This window comes from Prionailurus bengalensis, chromosome C2 (assembly GCF_016509475.1).
Source record: "Prionailurus bengalensis isolate Pbe53 chromosome C2, Fcat_Pben_1.1_paternal_pri, whole genome shotgun sequence".
NCBI lineage: Eukaryota > Metazoa > Chordata > Mammalia > Carnivora > Felidae > Prionailurus > Prionailurus bengalensis.
This window is the reverse complement of record NC_057350.1, coordinates 49,549,587-49,567,500: the sequence shown is the minus strand read 5'-3', so window position 1 is coordinate 49,567,500 and position 17,914 is coordinate 49,549,587. Positions and strand designations below refer to the sequence as shown.

At 37.6% G+C, this 17,914-nt stretch overlaps 1 protein-coding gene across 1 annotated transcript in view; it reads left to right on the top strand.

Moving 5' to 3' along the window:
* ZBTB11 (zinc finger and BTB domain containing 11) overlaps positions 1-17,464 on the top strand; it is a 34,690-nt gene extending 17,226 nt beyond the window's left edge. Inside the window, exons 4-11 of the mRNA XM_043594042.1 lie at positions 4,754-5,595; positions 5,827-6,006; positions 9,051-9,296; positions 10,620-10,764; positions 11,572-11,689; positions 14,442-14,600; positions 14,723-14,898; positions 15,277-17,464. Coding sequence (XP_043449977.1) covers positions 4,754-5,595; positions 5,827-6,006; positions 9,051-9,296; positions 10,620-10,764; positions 11,572-11,689; positions 14,442-14,600; positions 14,723-14,898; positions 15,277-15,794 — 2,384 coding nt within the window. The 3' untranslated portion in view covers positions 15,795-17,464. The remainder of the gene's footprint in view (positions 1-4,753; positions 5,596-5,826; positions 6,007-9,050; positions 9,297-10,619; positions 10,765-11,571; positions 11,690-14,441; positions 14,601-14,722; positions 14,899-15,276) is intronic.
* Positions 17,465-17,914: the final 450 nt, after the last annotated feature.

Sequence of the window (17,914 nt, the reverse complement as noted above, 5' to 3'; positions counted from 1 at the left end):
CCATTAACTCCCAGCCGTTCCAACTTTCTAGTTTAAGCGTTCCAGGCTATAAATTTCCCTTTAATACTGCAGTTCTGTTGCTTTTAATCCTACATGTGGTCTATTTTTATAAGTTTCATTTTGCTTGAATAGAACTTAAATGTTTTTAGTTGGAAGCAATATTCAATATATTGTGGCTTGTTAATTTTTTTTTTTTCAACGTTTATTTATTTTTGGGACAGAGAGAGACAGAGCATGAACGGGGGAGGGGCAGAGAGAGAGGGAGACACAGAATCGGAAACAGGCTCCAGGCTCTGAGCCATCAGCCCAGAGCCTGACGCGGGGCTCGAACTCACAGACTGCGAGATCGTGACCTGGCTGAAGCCGGACGCTTAACCGACTGCGCAACCCAGGCGCCCCATGGCTTGTTAATTCTTTACTGATTATTTTGTGTGCTTGATCTCTCAGGTTTTTATTTAAAGTTTACTTGTTTTGGGAGAGAGAGAAAGCCCATGTGCATGAGAGTGTTGAGTGGGGGAGGGACAAAGAGAGAATCCCAAATAGGCTATGCAGTGTCAGTGCAGAGGCCCACGCAGAGCTTGAACCCACAAAACATGAGATCATGACCTGAGCCACACAGCCACCCCTAGATCTATCAGTTATAGACAGAGGTGCTTTAGAGTATTAACTAGTGTGATTCATCTGTTACCAAGTTTCTTCAGTTTTTGTCTTATGTATCTTGAGGATGTATTATTAGATACAAAACAGTTTAAAATTTCCTTTTATCATTACATAATGACCCTCTTTATGTTTAGTAATACTTTTTACCATTAAAATCTTGTAAACAGTATTTTTTTATTTTTCTATTTTGACTACTTTAGTAAATATTTTTTAGGTATGTAAACAATATTTTCATAACTATTTGCCTAGGATATTTTCCATCTTTTGTTTTTCAACCTTTTTGTATCTTGAGGTTTTAGATTTCTCTTTAAACATCATCATATTTATGGATTTTGTTCTTAATCCAGTATGGGAATCTTTGACTTTTAACTGTCCTGCATAGAAATTCTTGGACTTCCTGAACCCAGCAATTGAGATTGTTTTTCTCAGTTGAGAAAAAGTCTCAGCTAGTATCTCTTCAAAAATCGTTTCTGCCTCAATTTCTCTTTTCTACATTTCTGAAACTCGAGTTAGATAGACATTCTCATTTTATAGTCTGTGTCTCTTAATTTCTTTTATATTTTGGTTATCTCTATGTAGGATATTCTGGAAAATTTTAGTTCACCTACTCTTTAGCTTTGTTTAATTTGCCCTTAAATTCATTTACTGAGGTTTTTTTTTTTTTATTCCAGTCTCTTTTCTATTTTTATTATTTTATTTTATTATTTATTTTTTTTTTTAAGTAAGCTCTGTGCCCAATATGGGGTTTGAACTCACATACTTGAGATCAAGAGTTGCATGTTCTGCTGACTGAGCCATCCAGGGGCCCTTCTTTCCCATTTTTTAGAGGCTCTATGTAGTTCTTTTCATGTGTCTCTTTTAGGGGGCTACTTTTTATGACCTTTTGCTCTTTACTGGTGTTATGCCACCGTTGACTTTTCTATATGTGATCATAGCAATAAAAAATCTTTGCTGGTTTGATTCATGCTGTTTGTTTCCACTAGCTCTTATTCATGGTGCCTTGTTTGTAATTAAAAATCTGTGCACACTGAATTTATATTCTTCAGAACTTTGTAGGAAACTTTGAGTTTTTGGTTTAAAGTGTTTTCCACAGAGAAAACATTTGGTTCTTAAGATTCTGAGGGCATTACCAGTCTGGGACTACTTTAAATTCTGAGCGTGAGGACTTTTTGACTACCAAAGTGCTATATATTCAACAAAATATCCTACTAGATTAAGCCTGGTTTGAGGTCATGACTAATCAGGAAGGATTTCTTACCTGTTTCACTCAATGCTGGGGCACCAAGTATATTTAAAATAATACTTAAAAAAATTTTTATGTCCTATTTTTTTTTAAGTAATTGGGTCAAATTAGGGTATGTTAGTCTGCCATACTGTTGGATGTGGAAGTCCCTGTCATAATTCTTCTGTCTGTTGGTTCATAACTCTCCCACGAGCTTCCCTGGTGTAATGTGAAATTGGTCCCTGTACTCAAAAGGCAGGGAGAGACCAAAGAAATGGGCAAACCATTCCAGGTTGGTAGGTGGCAGTTTTAACAAGCAAAGGGCGCTTATGTACGAGGCTTGTCTTAGGTGGCAGCAAGATGAATGTATCTCTGCACCTGCCCACCAAATCTTAAAAGTTTGTAAGAGTCCTTAACTGGGTCCAGTCACATAAACTGTGTAGATATTTTCAGTATCACGTCACTATCTCAAGGTTATGTCCTTAGAGCAGTCTCTGGGAGCAGGAAAGGCAAGTGAACTCACATTCCAAGGACAGGGAAGAAGGTGGGGAGCCTTTGAGTGCCCAGGGTCCATCCAGTTCACGTATCAGCTGGCAAACCTGTCTTTTTGATCACATTCCCTAACACCATCTATTACCAACCATTGTCCTTTTTTTTTTCTTTTTTTAGTTTTTAATTTTGGTAAACACAATATAAAATTTACCCTCCTAATTTTTTTTAATGTTTATTTTTGAGAGGGAGAGAGTGAACGTGAGCAAGGAAGGAGCAGAGAGACAGGATCTGAAGCAGACTCTGTGCTGACAGCAGAGAACCCGATGCGGGGCTTGAACTCACGAACGGAACCGTGAGATCATGACCTAAGCTGAAGTTGAACACTTAACAAACTGAGCCACCCAGGCGCCCCCGCCCCCCAGCCTTAATGATTTTTAAGTATACAGTTCACTATTGTTAATCATGTTCACATTGTTGTGTAATGGATCTCTGGAATTTTTTATTATCTTGCAAAATTGTTGTCATTTTGATTGTTTTGCAGAGTGTGTATATTGTATGTAAAAAGGCTAGGGGTAAAAACAAGATACTGAAATTATCTGCCTATTGTCTCTTGACAAAATTATGAATGATTTTTTTTTTCCTTTGTGTTTTTGTATTTTATGGCAAACATGACTTTTGTCCTTGAAAAAAACTGTTTTATATATTTAAACTGTTACTTGGAACAGTGTTAATTCTTTCATGGGAAATTTTTCTCATGACTTCAGACTTAAAAAGGTATAGATAAGGGGCACCTGGGGGGCTCAGTCAGTTGAACATGCAACTTTGCCTCAGGTCATGATCTCACGTCCGTGGGTTCAATCCCTGCATCGGGCTCTGTGCTGACAGCTCAGAGCCTGGAGCCCGCTTCAGATTCTGTATCTCCCTCTCTCCCTGCCCATCCCCTGCTCACGCTCGCTCTCTGTCTCAAAAATAAATAAACATTAAAAAAATTTAAAAAGGTATAGGTAAAAGACCAAAATACATTATTTTGTTTGTGGGTTTCCTTCCCCCCGCGCCACCTTTTTTTAAAGAAATACTTACCTCAAGCTTATTTAACTTGGTCTTATAATTTGTAGCAGGATTAACATGGCTTCAGCCTATTTAATTACCAACTTTCCTAGGATGGCTGAATTAGCCATGATCAACTGGAATGCTAATGTATCTCACAGTTTAAGGCTTCTCTTCCTTGTTCATCATCTACTTCTATAAAAGGACTACATTTTATGTACCTTGAGTCAAAACTGAATAATACAGCAAATGTGAGTTTTTAAAAGGTTGCTTTGGCGCTTTATATTTTTGTAAAAGATCTTTAAGCCAAATTATGATATGAGAAAACAACGCATGGAATAAGTATAAGTTATATGCCACCTACTGCAAGAAGGAGGAATAAGATTATTTGCTTAATTGTATAAAGAAGCTCTGGAAAGCTATACAGATTCTTATTCATACTGGTTATGGAGATGGAGTTGGACTTATCACTGTTTTATTTTTGAATTATGAATATTGGCTTTTGTAAAATAGTGAAGTATTGAGAACTTAGAAATAAACTGATCTCATTTTCTCACATAAAATAAAAATGTAATACCTCATGTGTATGGTAATTATTTCCTTCCTTACGCCAGTAATACGCAAACTGTAGCCCACAGAGCAATCCTCATTTCCCTCTCTTTTTGTAAAGTATATTGGAACACAGCCATGTGTATTTGCGTATGTGTTATCTGTGGCTGTACTTTTCAGCTACAGTGGCAGAGTTGAGTAGTTGAAACAGACACCTTATGGCCTGCAATAATTATTAACTGATTCTTTACAGAAAAACTTTGCTGACCCCCTGTGTTAGATCTTATTTTTAAATTTTCAGTAGTAGAACCCTTTGTTCACAATCATTTTTATATGGACTTCTGTTATTAAAATATATGGTTATACTTACAGAAGTGAGGTTAGGGGACAGGTTGGTTGAACCCTGCCTACTCACCTGCCTCCCTCTCTTTTTTTACCCTCCATTCTCCAGCAGCTGTTTCTTGAGGGGAATTTGAGGAACCCCCGGGGTTCTAAGGAGTACAGTTTGAAAATGACTGCCTTACAGCAACTCTTTGAGGTAGTAAGTCTGATACTATTTTCTATTTTAGGTATTGAGAGACTCGGCTCATTGAAGTGAGTTAGTCAAGGTTTATTAAGCAACCAGAACACAAAACAAATCCACAGTGTTTAATTGCAGAATAAATGGTCATATTTGCCTTTATATTCTATTTTATATATCATAATCATGTATTAATTGTTATTCTAAGGTGTTTTAGTAGACCTTTAACTTTTCTGTACCCCCATTTTTTTTGTTTCATGCAGGTTTTTGTAAGGCAAGCTTCCTTCCTTTATTGGAATTTGCCTACACTTCTGTACTAAGTTTTGACTTCTGTAGCATGGCTGATGTAGCCATCCTGGCTCGTCATCTTTTCATGTCGGAAGTTTTAGAAATCTGTGAGAGTGTGCATAAACTAATGGAAGAGAAGCAGCTAACAGTATATAAGAAGGGTGAAGTACAAACAGTTGCATCCACCCAGGACTTACCAGAACAAAATGGAGGCACTGTGCCTCCTGTGGCTAGCAACGAGGGGACCACAACAACATTATCTACTGAACTTGGGGATTGTGAAATTGTACTATTGGTGAATGGAGAATTGCCAGAAACTGAGCAGAATGGAGAGCTAGGACAGCACCCTGAACCCCAGGTTTCTTCAGAAGCTGAAGCCACTCTGTCACCTGCAGGCTGTATAACTGGTTCCCATCCTGAAATGGAGTCTGTTGATTTAGTAACAAAAAATGATGAGACAGAAGTAGAAACTTTAAACAGAGAAGATAGCGCACCTTCTGATATTAATCCCAAACTTTCAAAAGAGAATGTGATCAGTAACTCTCCAGAAAACAGTGATATGGGAAATGACCCATCAAGTGAAGATATCTGTGCTGAAGACATTCCAGAGCAAATGCAGAACCTTAGCCAGTCTTTAAAAGATCAGGAAAATCTAGTTGCACTGACAGCAAAGCCAGACCTTAGCACTGATGATGAAACTTACAGAAGCAGACTTCGGCAGCGTTCTGTTAATGAAGGGGGATATATCCGACTACACAAAGGAATGGAGAAAAAGCTACAGAAACGGAAAGCCATTCCCAAGTCAGCAGTTCAACAGGTATGACGAAGAGTTGACCTTTGTAGTTTTACCTTTAAGTAAAAAGTATTCTATTCATCAACTTATACCTGTGGTGAAATTATTTGGGGAGGAAGGGCAGTAGGTGCAGGAAAGCAACTTAATGTTTTAAATACCGGTATTAATAACGTAATGCCAGTTTGAAATATTATATGACTTTAAAAATCAAAATGGCTGTACTTACTTAGATTGTGTTTTCCATCCCTTACTTAGGTAGCCCAGAAATTAGTTCAAAGAGGGAAAAAAATGAAACAGCCAAAAAGGGATACGAAAGAGAATACTGAAGAAGCAGCATCCCATAAATGTGGGGAATGTGGAATGGTTTTTCAGAGACGATATGCCCTTATAATGCATACACTGAAACATGAAAGAGCTAGAGATTACAAATGTCCGGTAAGTAATTGGAAAGCTAATTAATGATGATTTATCTAACTTCGTGATAAATAGAACCCAGTTTTGCTGCTTCATTGTTATTCTACTACTCATAGTCTCTGTGTTTCTCTGTCTCCCTTATATTGCTATAAGAGTCATCTTTGATTTGTACATGTCATTTCCTTGACAAAGAAAAACAAAAACAGTGACCTGTCTTTGCTTCTTCCTGATACCCTAGTAAGACAAGAGTAAAATTATCACTGAAAAAAATATAAGCTCAGGGGTGCCTGGCATATGACTCTTAGAGCATGTGACTCTTTTTTTTTTTTTTTAACATTTTATTTATTTTTGAGACAGTGAGAGACAGAGCATGAACAGGGGAGGGTCAGAGAGAGGGAGACACAGAATCCGAAACAGGCTCCAGGCTCTGAGCTGTCAGCACAGAGCCCGACGCGGGGCTCGAACTCACAGACTGCGAGATCATGACCTGAGCCGAAGTCGGCCGCTTAACTGACTGAGCCACCCAGGCGCCCCGAGCATATGACTCTTAATCTCAGGGTTATTATTATAAGTTTGAGGCCCCCCTTGTGGGTAGAGATTACTTGAAGATAAGTAAATAAACTTAAAAAAAACAATAAATAAATTTAAACAAAAATGTAAGTTCATAAAAGAGTAAAGAGGAAATCAACTATATCCTGGACCCTGATAAATGGAGGTAGTAACTGATTTAACAGATTTAAAAGGGCTCATTCCAGGCTTTCAGTGGGGAAAGCTAAGAATCCATCTGAATTGTATTGCAGAACTACCAAATGCCTCAGGAGTTGGTGTTATATAGCTACTTTGAAAGCAGAAGTTAATCTGGTTGTTAGAAAATTTTGTAAGAAGCAGTTAAGTCACAACCACTCCCTCAGCCAAAGATCCATCTTCTACTCTGGAAGAGCTAAAACCATGACTGTTTTGGGGAACACTGCATACAGTGAACGTGAATGTACTATACCCAAAACAAGGAAAAGGAAAACCTTATTTACTGAATATTGAAACCCTTCAAGTCCTCTGTCCCTTCTCAAGTCCCAGAATGTTAGCAGTCAGACCCTTAACCCAAAAGCAAAAAAGTTTCTCAGAGGTGAGAAATCCGAAGCACAATAACAAAGGACCTGAAGATAGTGCTGACTAAAGCCAGTGGTTGACAACTCCCCGCCACCCCCCACATACTTACACAGAAATTCCAATCCATTTTTTAACATTCTGAAAGATGAGTAGATGTCAGGGATCATCAGATTCAGGAATAAATATCTCAAGGAAATAAAAGCAACTTTGAAGAATCCACAAATACAAAAATCTCAGAAAAATTGGGAAATAGACTAAATCTCTCAAATAATGCAGAAGACCAGTTAGAAAATGAAAGTGAAGGAATTTAGAGAATTGGCGTAGGATATCTAATATCCAGATAACACCAAAAAGAGGACACAGAGATCAGGAAATCATTGGTGCAATAAAGAAAAATATCAGAATTTAGAAGTTTCCTTATGGGGGCACCTGGGTGGCTCAGTTCAGTGTTCAACTCTTGGTTTCGGCTCAGGTCATGATCCCAGGATCGTGGGATTAAGTGCTCCATGCTACAAATGGAGCTTGCTTGAGATTCTTTATCTCTCTCCCTCTCCCCTGCTTGCTCTCTCTCCCCCTCTGCCCCCTCTCCTGCTTCCTCTCTCTTTCTCTAAAATTAAAAAAAAAAAAAAAAAAAAAGTTGTGAAACAGGGCATGTTGCAGGCCCTGAACCATGGATGAAAGTAAATCTATATCAAGATAAATTATGAAATCTTCTAATTAAGGGGCAAAGAAAATTCTTATAAATAACAATAGAGAAAACAGATGGTCAGACTCATAGAAAAGATAAAGATCAGAATGGCTTCAGGCTTTTCAGCAGCAGCAGTGGAAGCTAAAAGACAAAGAAAAGCATAATGTCTTTAAAATTCTAAAGGGCCCTGATTTCTAACTTAAAATCTGTAACCAAACTATGAGTTATTTGTGATGGTAGATAAGAACAGTTTCAGACATGCAAGGTCTCAAAAGTTTTACCTCCCAGACTCCCTTTCTCAGGAAGCTATTTGCAGAGGTGTTCCACTAAAGTGAGAAAGACCTGGAAAACCAGGAAACATGGGGTCCAATTCTACAGAGTCCAAGCATAGGAAACAACCAGTCCAGGTTGGAGCAGGACAAAATGCTTTGAAGGAGATCTCTTTCATAGGTGATGTCTTTAAATCTCCCCTCAGTAGACAATTGAGGGAAAGTTTTGGTGATGAATAATCAGTAAATACAAACAGAAATAAGCAAAACAAAACAAAAAGAAGGGAAAGAGAATCATAGTGTACTCTGTGGCCCAGCTGTAATAGTAATTACTTCATTGAAAAAATGTGAATGTAGAAATTAATCAAAACTACAACATAGCTGTATTGAGAAAATAAGGTAATAGGTCTGCATATGTGTAGGGAGTGGAAGGGTGAAGGGAGAGAGTCATCATCCATTCATTATTCATGTTACTTAGAGTTACCAAGGTAAGCAAGCATCATGAGAGAGTTAAAAAACAATGGCAGAAATAGAGCAAGAGATGAGTTTTATTTATTTAAAAAAATTAAATATTAGAGGTTGTGAGCATATATAACTTTGATTTTTTTAAAAAAATGAACAAAATATTTCATGAATCCCTAACAACTACAGAATAAAATCCAAGGACCATCAGAGTTTTTTCTACTTTTCCTCTACTAGTCTCCTCATTGATGCCTTTGTCTATTGCTTCAATTACTCCCTCTTCCTAAATACTTCACTCTTTCACATGTAAATCCTGTTTCTGTGGTTAGATTATAAACCTCTCCAGAGTAGAGTCTGGGTCTTTAACCCCTTTCATCCTTATGTCTGATACCTAGCATATCATCTTTTATATAGTGTGTGGGTTTTTTGATTTATATAATCGTAACAAAGAAACGGGAATTTGAAATAGGAGTCAGGTGTCACTTAACATTTGTTATGGAACTACATTTAGACAGAATTTTATTTACTTTTCCTTTTAGTTGTGTAAAAAACAGTTTCAGTACAGTGCCTCCTTGCGAGCACATCTTATTCGACATACCAGAAAAGATGCACCCACTTCATCTTCTTCCAATTCCACGTCTAATGAGGCATCAGGAACATCGTCTGAGAAGGGGAGAACCAAACGAGAATTTATATGTTCCATATGTGGAAGGACATTACCTAAATTATATTCTCTTCGAATACACATGTTAAAGCATACAGGTGTAAAGCCACATGCATGCCAGGTAAAGCCATGACATTTACTTTGTTATGTAAAGAAAATTTGAACTTAACTAGTGATGAGACTGGTTGATTCTGGAGTCACCCTTACTCTTGTAAAATGTCACAGAGAATTCTGTGACTTTTTCAGTTTGTTGCCTGGTTTAAGGGAAATTCCCAGTTGTGTTCTTTGATTTGCTATTTAATTTGTTGTAATTTGAAATGAATCAGTTTAGGATGTTCATGAAACTTAACTGTGATTCAGAAGATGTTAGGTGAGAATAACTAGTTCATTATCCCATTCATCCCTTTAAGCTTCAGCAGGACCTACCTGGACTGGAAAGGAACCCATGGCTTAAACAAATCTTCTTAGCAAAAATCCTCCCTAAGCTGTGTGTTCTTCTCTAGAGCTGAGGACTGAGACTATCTGAATGCCAAAATACAGCTTCTAGCTAAGAATCCTGTGATTAGCCAGCTTTGGGCTGTTTGGAACAGTGAAAATTTTCCAGTAGCCCCTGTAGCCTTGCATATAAGTGGAACTCGTTTGTATTAATAAACAGTTTTGGAAACAATGAGTTTTTTTCCCCAGTGAAATTTTTAATGTTTCTCTCCCCCCCCCCTTTTTTTAGCTTTTTGTTATATGAGAATAGAATAGAATAGACTCTCATGGACCCTTTATCCAGCTTCAGTAGCTATGAACACATGATCATCTGTGTTTTATGTATACTATCCCTCACTGCCCTACTTCCCTTTCCCCTCATTTCTTTTGAAGCCAAGTCCTAAGCATCATTTTACTCATGAATTTTAAAACTGAGTATTAATTGGGCCTCTGGTCTTGTAGTGTAGCACTACTCAAAATGTGTGGTCCATGGAAGATATGTACAGAAATGGAGAGTGGACTTTTAGAAACTCTCATGGCAGTTCATTGTTGTGACATTTTTAGCATATTTAACAAAAATGGATTGACAAAAGGAAGACCGATTCATCACAGAGTTTGAGAAGCACTGTTCTAGTTTGTGTAGCAATAAATTAGTATATTTTCTTGATTAAGCTGTCATGTCTCTTAATATAAGGTATACTGTTTATTAGTCTCACAAGGACAGCATGAGGGTCTTTTGTATGGCTTTGACCTCCAGTGGATATAAGAAAAGTAGCGATATTTGTTAAGTTCTGAGTCAGAAGATGGTCAGCCAGCTAAATATCCTTGACATTTGTTTCAGCTTCAGTTTGTCATTTTGTTTATAATTTTTTTCTTTCAAATGGCATATAGTTTCTCTAGCCTCATTCTTCAGAAACAGCCCCGGTTTCTCTTTTCTGTTTTACTGGCATAAATACCTGTGCCATCTTAGGTCTGTGGAAAGACTTTCATCTATAAACATGGTCTAAAATTGCACCAGAGTCTCCATCAATCACAAAAGCAGTTCCAGTGTGAACTATGTGTTAAGTCATTTGTTACCAAACGGAGTCTTCAAGAACATATGAGTATTCACACAGGTAATGAGAAATTTGTATTAACTTAGCTACCCATTATATACCATAATTCAATTAATTATTGTGCTATATATGTTTTAGAAATTATATTGATATACTAACGGCTGTGTGTGTGCAGTTTTTTTCATTAAGGCTGGGGTGCCTGGGTGGCTCAGTCAGTTAAGTGTCTGAGTTCAGCCCAGGTCATGATCTCACATGTTCATGAGTTCGAGCCCTGTGTCAGGCTCTGTGCTGACAGCTCAGAGCCTGGAGCCTGCTTCAGATTCTCTCTCTCTCTCTCTCTCTCTCTCTCTCTCTCTCTCTCTCTCTCTCTTTCTGCCCCTCTTCCACTTGCGCTCTGTCTCATTCTCAAAAATAAATAAACATTTAAAAAAATTCAAATTAAAGCTAAAAAGTGTTCTTTAAATCTAGTTTAGAGCTATCTTATTGGTATAAAAATAGTCATTGTTTCCCTCAGTGTAGCAAAATGTGTACTCACTAGTGAATCATGCATAATTTAGATAATGTAGCCATGGCTAGTGAAGGGTAGATATTGGCTCTAGGACTTGGGTTCAACTCTGTATTATTATAATCCAGATGATTATGCAAGCGTGTCACGTTCTTTGGGTAGTGGTAGTAGCCTTGCTAGTACTGTAGTTGAGAAGAAACAGAAGATTTTGACTTGGCTTGTTGTTGTTCTGAGAAGATGGCTGCCAAATGTTACAGCTTCTGTGTCCCTTTGGTAAAGTAACATCTGAAGTGTAACATAAAGTATTCTGTTGGAAGAGCACCTGATTGCTGGATTTGTGACATGTTTTTTATTTTTTATAGGAGAGTCCAAGTACCTTTGCTCAGTTTGTGGAAAGTCTTTTCACAGGGGCTCTGGCCTCAGCAAGCACCTAAAGAAACACCAGCCAAAGCCTGAAGTTCGAGGCTATCATTGTACTCAGTAAGTATTTAATACACAAACTATTCAGTTTCCTTGTGTTTCTTAATAGGTTTATTTGAAAATTGTTTTCAGAAGAAAATATTTGAGGTAGCTATAGTTGATAATACTATTATATAATTGAAATTTGATAAAGGAGTAGAACTTAAACATACACACACACATGTATATATATATATCTGACGTGATGGATACATTAAATGGGAGGAATCCTTTCACAATGGATATATGTATCAAACCATTATGATGTGCATTTCAGATATCTTACAATTTTATAACTTGATAAACCTGAAAAAAACTGTTTGAAGATAATATTCAGTTGTTACTTATTTTTTATTGTAATGTCTTTTTTTTGCCTAGATATTGCTATTTATGGTTTTTAAGTTTTATTTAGATATCCTATACCATGTAAATCACTCACTTGAAATACTTTAAAGACATTCTTCAAACGTACTACTTGGAGGCAGAGATTGTAGGAAGTGAGAGCCCCCAGTGCGAGCCAGAGATTTTGTTCTAGGTTGTTCATCTAAAGTGCTAAGCCGTCTGCTAGTTTTTCCTCTCTTTAGACTCTTTTTCTTCTCTTCCTCTTTTTATTTTCCAAAGCATCTTGAAATCTCTTTTATAATTGAGGTAAAACTCACAAAAAATTCATCATTTTAAAGTGTACAGTTCACTAACTTTTAGTACATTCAGTACATTGTGGAAACATCACCACTGTCTGATTCTAGAATGCAGGCCCTTTTGGGGGGATCCTTGAGGGAGTCACCGGATAGGTCAAAAGAGACCAGCACAGTTCTTTAAGAAGAAGTCCCTCTGGCACCAGGAGCCCATCGTGGGAATGCAGTCTTCATGGCTGCTGCTCAGCTGAGAAGCAGGGAAAGGGGATCAGGGGAGTTCAAATGCTACAAAGCTCTCTCACAAGATTTAATGATTTTTTTTTTTTTTAATTAAAAAAAATTTTTTTTTTTCAACGTTTATTTATTTTTGGGACAGAGAGAGACAGAGCATGAACGGGGGAGGGGCAGAGAGAGAGGGAGACACAGAATCGGAAACAGGCTCCAGGTTCCGAGCCATCAGCCCAGAGCCTGACACGGGGCTCGAACTCACGGACTGCGAGATTGTGACCTGGCTGAAGTCGGACGCTTAACCGACTGCGCCACCCAGGCGCCCCGATTTAATGATTTTTTTAAAATTATTTAACGTTTATTTATTTTTGAGACAGCGTGAATGGGGGAGGGGCAGAGAGAGAGGGAGATACAGAATCTGAAGCAGGCTCCAGGCTCTGAGCTGTCAGCACAGAGCCCGACACGGGACTGAAACCCACAAACTGGGAGATCATGACCTGAGCCGAAGTCGGATGCTTAACCGACCGAGCCACCCAGGCGCCCCTGATTTTTTTTTTAATTAAACATTTGCCTGGCCACTGTACACTTTTAATCCATTTCTGGGGTTCTAATAAAATTGATCCCCATAGTTTTGGCTAGTTTTGGCCACTGCTTTTGTGAGCTTGTGGGGTTTCCTACTCTGCCATATTTTCTTTTCTCACTTTTATTAGTCTTATTATAAAAAAAAATATTTTAGGAGTGCCTGGCTGGCTCACTCGGTTAAAGGTCCGACTTCAGCTCAGGTCATGAACTTGCAGTTTGTGGGTTTGCACTGGGCCCTGTGCTGACAGCTGAGAGCCTGGAGTCTGCTTCGGATTGTGTCTCCCCTCTCTCTCTGTTCCTCCCCTGCTCGTGCTCTGTCTCTCAAAAATAAAGGTTTAAAAAAAATTTTTTTAATAAAATTATTTTATTATTAATAGATTTTTAGTTGCAAGTGAAAGAAAACACTACCTAAACTGGCCTGAATGAAAGGTGGTAAAATCTAGGGAGTTTGAATAGTTTAATGTAAACGAGATTACCATCTGTTAGCACTTGGTCTCTGAGGCTCTGTGGACATGGCAGTAACAATGGTTTCAGCCTCACATCCTCTCGACTCCCAAATTGTCAAGCTGCTTTTCTGGTAGTTCCTATACAGGTTCTGAGATCGACGCCCATTGGATCTAGTTAAGTCATTCGATTATCCCTGGATCAGTAATTATAGCCAAGGGAATGCTGTGCTCTGATTGACTCAGGCCTGAGACAATTGCTCCATCTTTATGGTCGATGGTGAGGCCTACTCCAAACACATGGACGGAAAATGGGCGAGGATAAAAAGGGAGATCAGATGGGGTTTAGGGAGAGAAAGAAAATAAATGTCTTATACAGTAGCCTTTGAGAGCTCTGCATGGTTCTTTCTAAAATGTTTCTAGTACTAGAAACAAAACAAACCAGCAAAGGGAAAAAAGAGGGTGTGGGGCAAGCCAAGAAACAGACTCTTAACTATAGAAAACAAACCAAGGGTTACTAGAGGGGCCGTGGGTGGGAAGATGGGTTAAGTAAGTGATGGGGATTAAGGAGTGCACTTGTTTCGATGAGCACTGGATGTACAGAAGTTTTGAATCACTATATTGTACCCCTAGTATTATATTGTAGGTTAACTCACTGGAATTTAGATAAAAACATTAAAAAGTATAAATGTCTCTAGTAGTTAAGAGCTAAAAGAACTTAAAACCTTGAAGCCTTTACTGCAAGATTGGAATAGTAGCGCATTCTTGTGTTTTCAATTGGGATCATTTTCTAGAGTTATAAAACCCAAAAATACACCGAGTCTTGGAAATTTGTTTTAAAAAAATAATACAGTGATCTGATCGAGTGCTTGAATTTTATTGCAGATGTGAAAAAAGTTTCTTTGAAGCTAGAGATCTTCGTCAGCACATGAACAAACATCTTGGTGTGAAGCCATTCCAGTGCCAATTTTGTGATAAGTGCTATAGTTGGAAGAAAGATTGGTATTCCCATGTGAAGTCTCATTCTGTCACTGAGCCTTATAGGTAGGTAGATTGGAGCAGGATCTGAACTTAATTGAGATGTATATACTTGGATTAATTTTTTTGTATGCTGGTGCTTTGGAAAAAATAATTTAGGTTCCCCCCCCCCCCCCCCGCCATTATAGGTGTAATATATGTGGCAAAGAATTTTATGAAAAAGCATTGTTCAGAAGGCATGTAAAGAAAGCTACCCATGGAAAAAAAGGAAGAGCGAAGCAGAACCTGGAACGGGTATGTGAACAATGTGGAAGAAAATTCACTCAGCTAAGAGAGTATAGGAGACACATGAACAACCATGAAGGTAACTATACTTCATACTGTGTATATATGTAAATAGAATAAAAAGCCAGTCTAATAGTGATTCCCCCTTTACCAGCCTTCTTGCCTGTTACCTCACCTTCCTTGACAAGAGATGAGTTCTATATTATGTAAGATTTATTCACATGATTGAGGTGATCCTGAACCTGGATACCTGATTGTTGTGTATGTAGATGGATTCCTTTTTTAGTGAGCTTAATATTGTAGGTCAGCATTTTTATGCTGAACTGGGTTATTTGAAGCTTCTGTTTCCTTATCCTAAGATTACAGGATTGCTGGGAAGGTTAAATGAGACTGTTCATGGAATCAGAATTGCCTCTCAGTAACTTGTATCTCTGGGAACACCTCTCTCTCTTAATAGGAGTTAAGCCATTTGAATGCTTAACATGTGGAGTAGCTTGGGCTGATGCCCGATCTCTAAAACGCCACGTCAGAACGCATACTGGTGAACGGCCCTACGTCTGCCCTGTATGTAGCGAAGCCTACATAGATGCTCGAACCCTCCGTAAACATATGACTAAATTCCACAGAGATTATGTGCCTTGCAAAATTATGCTGGAAAAAGATACCCTTCAGTTTCATAACCAAGGAACTCAAGTGGAGCATGCTGTTAGTATCTTAACAGCAGACATGCAGGAACAAGAAAGCAGTGGTCCTCAAGAACTTGAGACTGTGGTCGTGACAGGAGAGACCATGGAAGCCCTCGAAGCCGTGGCAGCTACGGAAGAGTGTCCATCAGTATCTACGCTTTCTGACCAAAGTATTATGCAAGTGGTTAATTACGTGTTGGCACAACAGCAAGGACAGAAGCTGTCTGAAGTTGCAGAAGCGATTCAAACTGTCGAAGTAGAGGTGGCACATATTTCAGAAACAGAGTGAATATAGTCTTGGAGAAAAAAAGAAGGGTCCTAGCATTGTATACTGAACTCACAGAACATTTGTTTACAGTACTGTGCGACTGTCTGCCTAGAGCCTGTATGTCAAGGCTCTGGGCTCTTGGGTGAGGTTTTAACACTTCTAAACGATTTGTCTGGCTATAGGTTCTGTTGAAAAGTCCATTTACTGTAAAGAAGTTGAAAACAAATGTACTTGATGGCATTGGTTTATCATGGTGTACTTTTTATGAATTGATGTTTATAAAGGACTGTACTAAATTAAAAACTGTATAGTTTCACTTGCATTTTGACATGATCATCTACTTTGAGTTTAAAAGGCTGTACTAGTCAGATTTTCTTCTTTTATTCTCAAAATAGGTTCTGTGATTTCATTTGCCCTGTTTATAGGTCTAAAAAAAATCTAATATAAAGCATTTTAGTAGGATGCATAGGTACATTACATTTTTAAAATGCTTCAGGTCTGTGATTCTTGACTTACTATTTATTTTAACCCCTTATAAGTCAGGGATTTATTCTGTTTTAAAGCACTTAATGAGTTACATGTTGTAATCAAGTTTGCACAGTATACTTATCTATATGGGGAGCCCTTAAATACATAGCTGATTTTTAAAATGCATGAAATGCCTATTAAAGCCTTACTATATACTATCTCTTCAAGGCAAGTAAATTGACCACGAGCAAAGAACACTGTTATTAAACACTGTTGATGGGAAATTTCTTCTTGATAACATGGGACAATAAATGGAAAAAAAAAAAAATCTCATTCTTTTGCTGAAAGAATGAACAAGTTAAAACTAGATTTGGTATGTTTGCAGCTTTTGTATCATGTTTAATTGTTCAATTTTGTTGAAAAACTGCAATTTAGAAATAGGATAGCAATATAGACATCTAAAGCGGTCCTGAGGATACCATATAATTGTTGAGTAACTTCAGAATAGTGAAGTCTTCAATTCAGCCCTCATTATAGTATACTACTCAAAGAAATTGATTATGGTCCACCAAATTGTTGGAAGTAAATTATTTTTAAAAGTTACCTGTGAATTATATTAATTTGTGTGTTTGATTTTTAAATTCCCACTTGTAGAAGCTATCCAGTTTTCTGATTTTCAAAATAACCATAGGGAGATGCCACATTTCTCTCCTGTGGGTAGCTACCACTCAAACTATAATTGTTAAAATTAAACTTTTTAAGTATTAGCCGCTAATATAAGGTATAAAATGAAAATAAAAGCAAATCACATGTAAATCATTCCTAAAGCACAAGAAAAGAATGTGCCTTGATGTACATATATTAAGATACTTATTCCAGTTTACTTTAAGAATAGCTTAAAAGATAAAGAATAAATGTGATGCCATGCATGCGTTCTACCTGCATATGTAATATTTGCATTTGCAAATTTCCCATTGTCTCTATAGCTGTGTGGCTGACTTTTGAATTTTAAGTGAATTGACATACAGTCTATAACTTTACAATGGCTGCTTGTTTATTGTATCTTTCAGTTAGTGAAAATGTGTTTCAACCTGACTAAAATTTGGAATTGTGTCTTTTATGTTCCATCCTCACTGTTATTAGATTTAGTTAATTGTATAAGACCGTTGATGTATGTCAAAAATATGTAAATAAAACATGTCGAATCTTGTTTAAAAGCATAAGCTTTGGAGTTGAGCTTGTCACTATTTTCAAATTATAAATCAGTGGCCGTTATTTGATAGGTTGATTCAGTTTTATAGTGGCATGGGGGGATCTTCTCTGTTTACAGTTCCTTTTTAGAAACACGCACTGTTTTGTTGTTGCAGTGACTTTCCCCATTGGGCACTCCCAATTATCACTACTGCTGCTATGCAGTTTGAGTCTTTGCTGTTAGTCACCGAAACGTATATGTTGTTGATAGAAATGAATTAATTTTCTAACACGGCTTTTAATCTGTTTTATTAAAAGTGGCTCACAGAATTTCACAAGGTTGCCTGAACTGCTGGGCTTAGAGCTAATCCAAACCTTCATTCAGTGTTTTGTGATTTTTAATAGCATTGGTGTAAACTGTGCATGCATGATATTTCCTGCTCATGATTCTTGTCAAAACTGTAATCTCTTGGGAGTTCCTA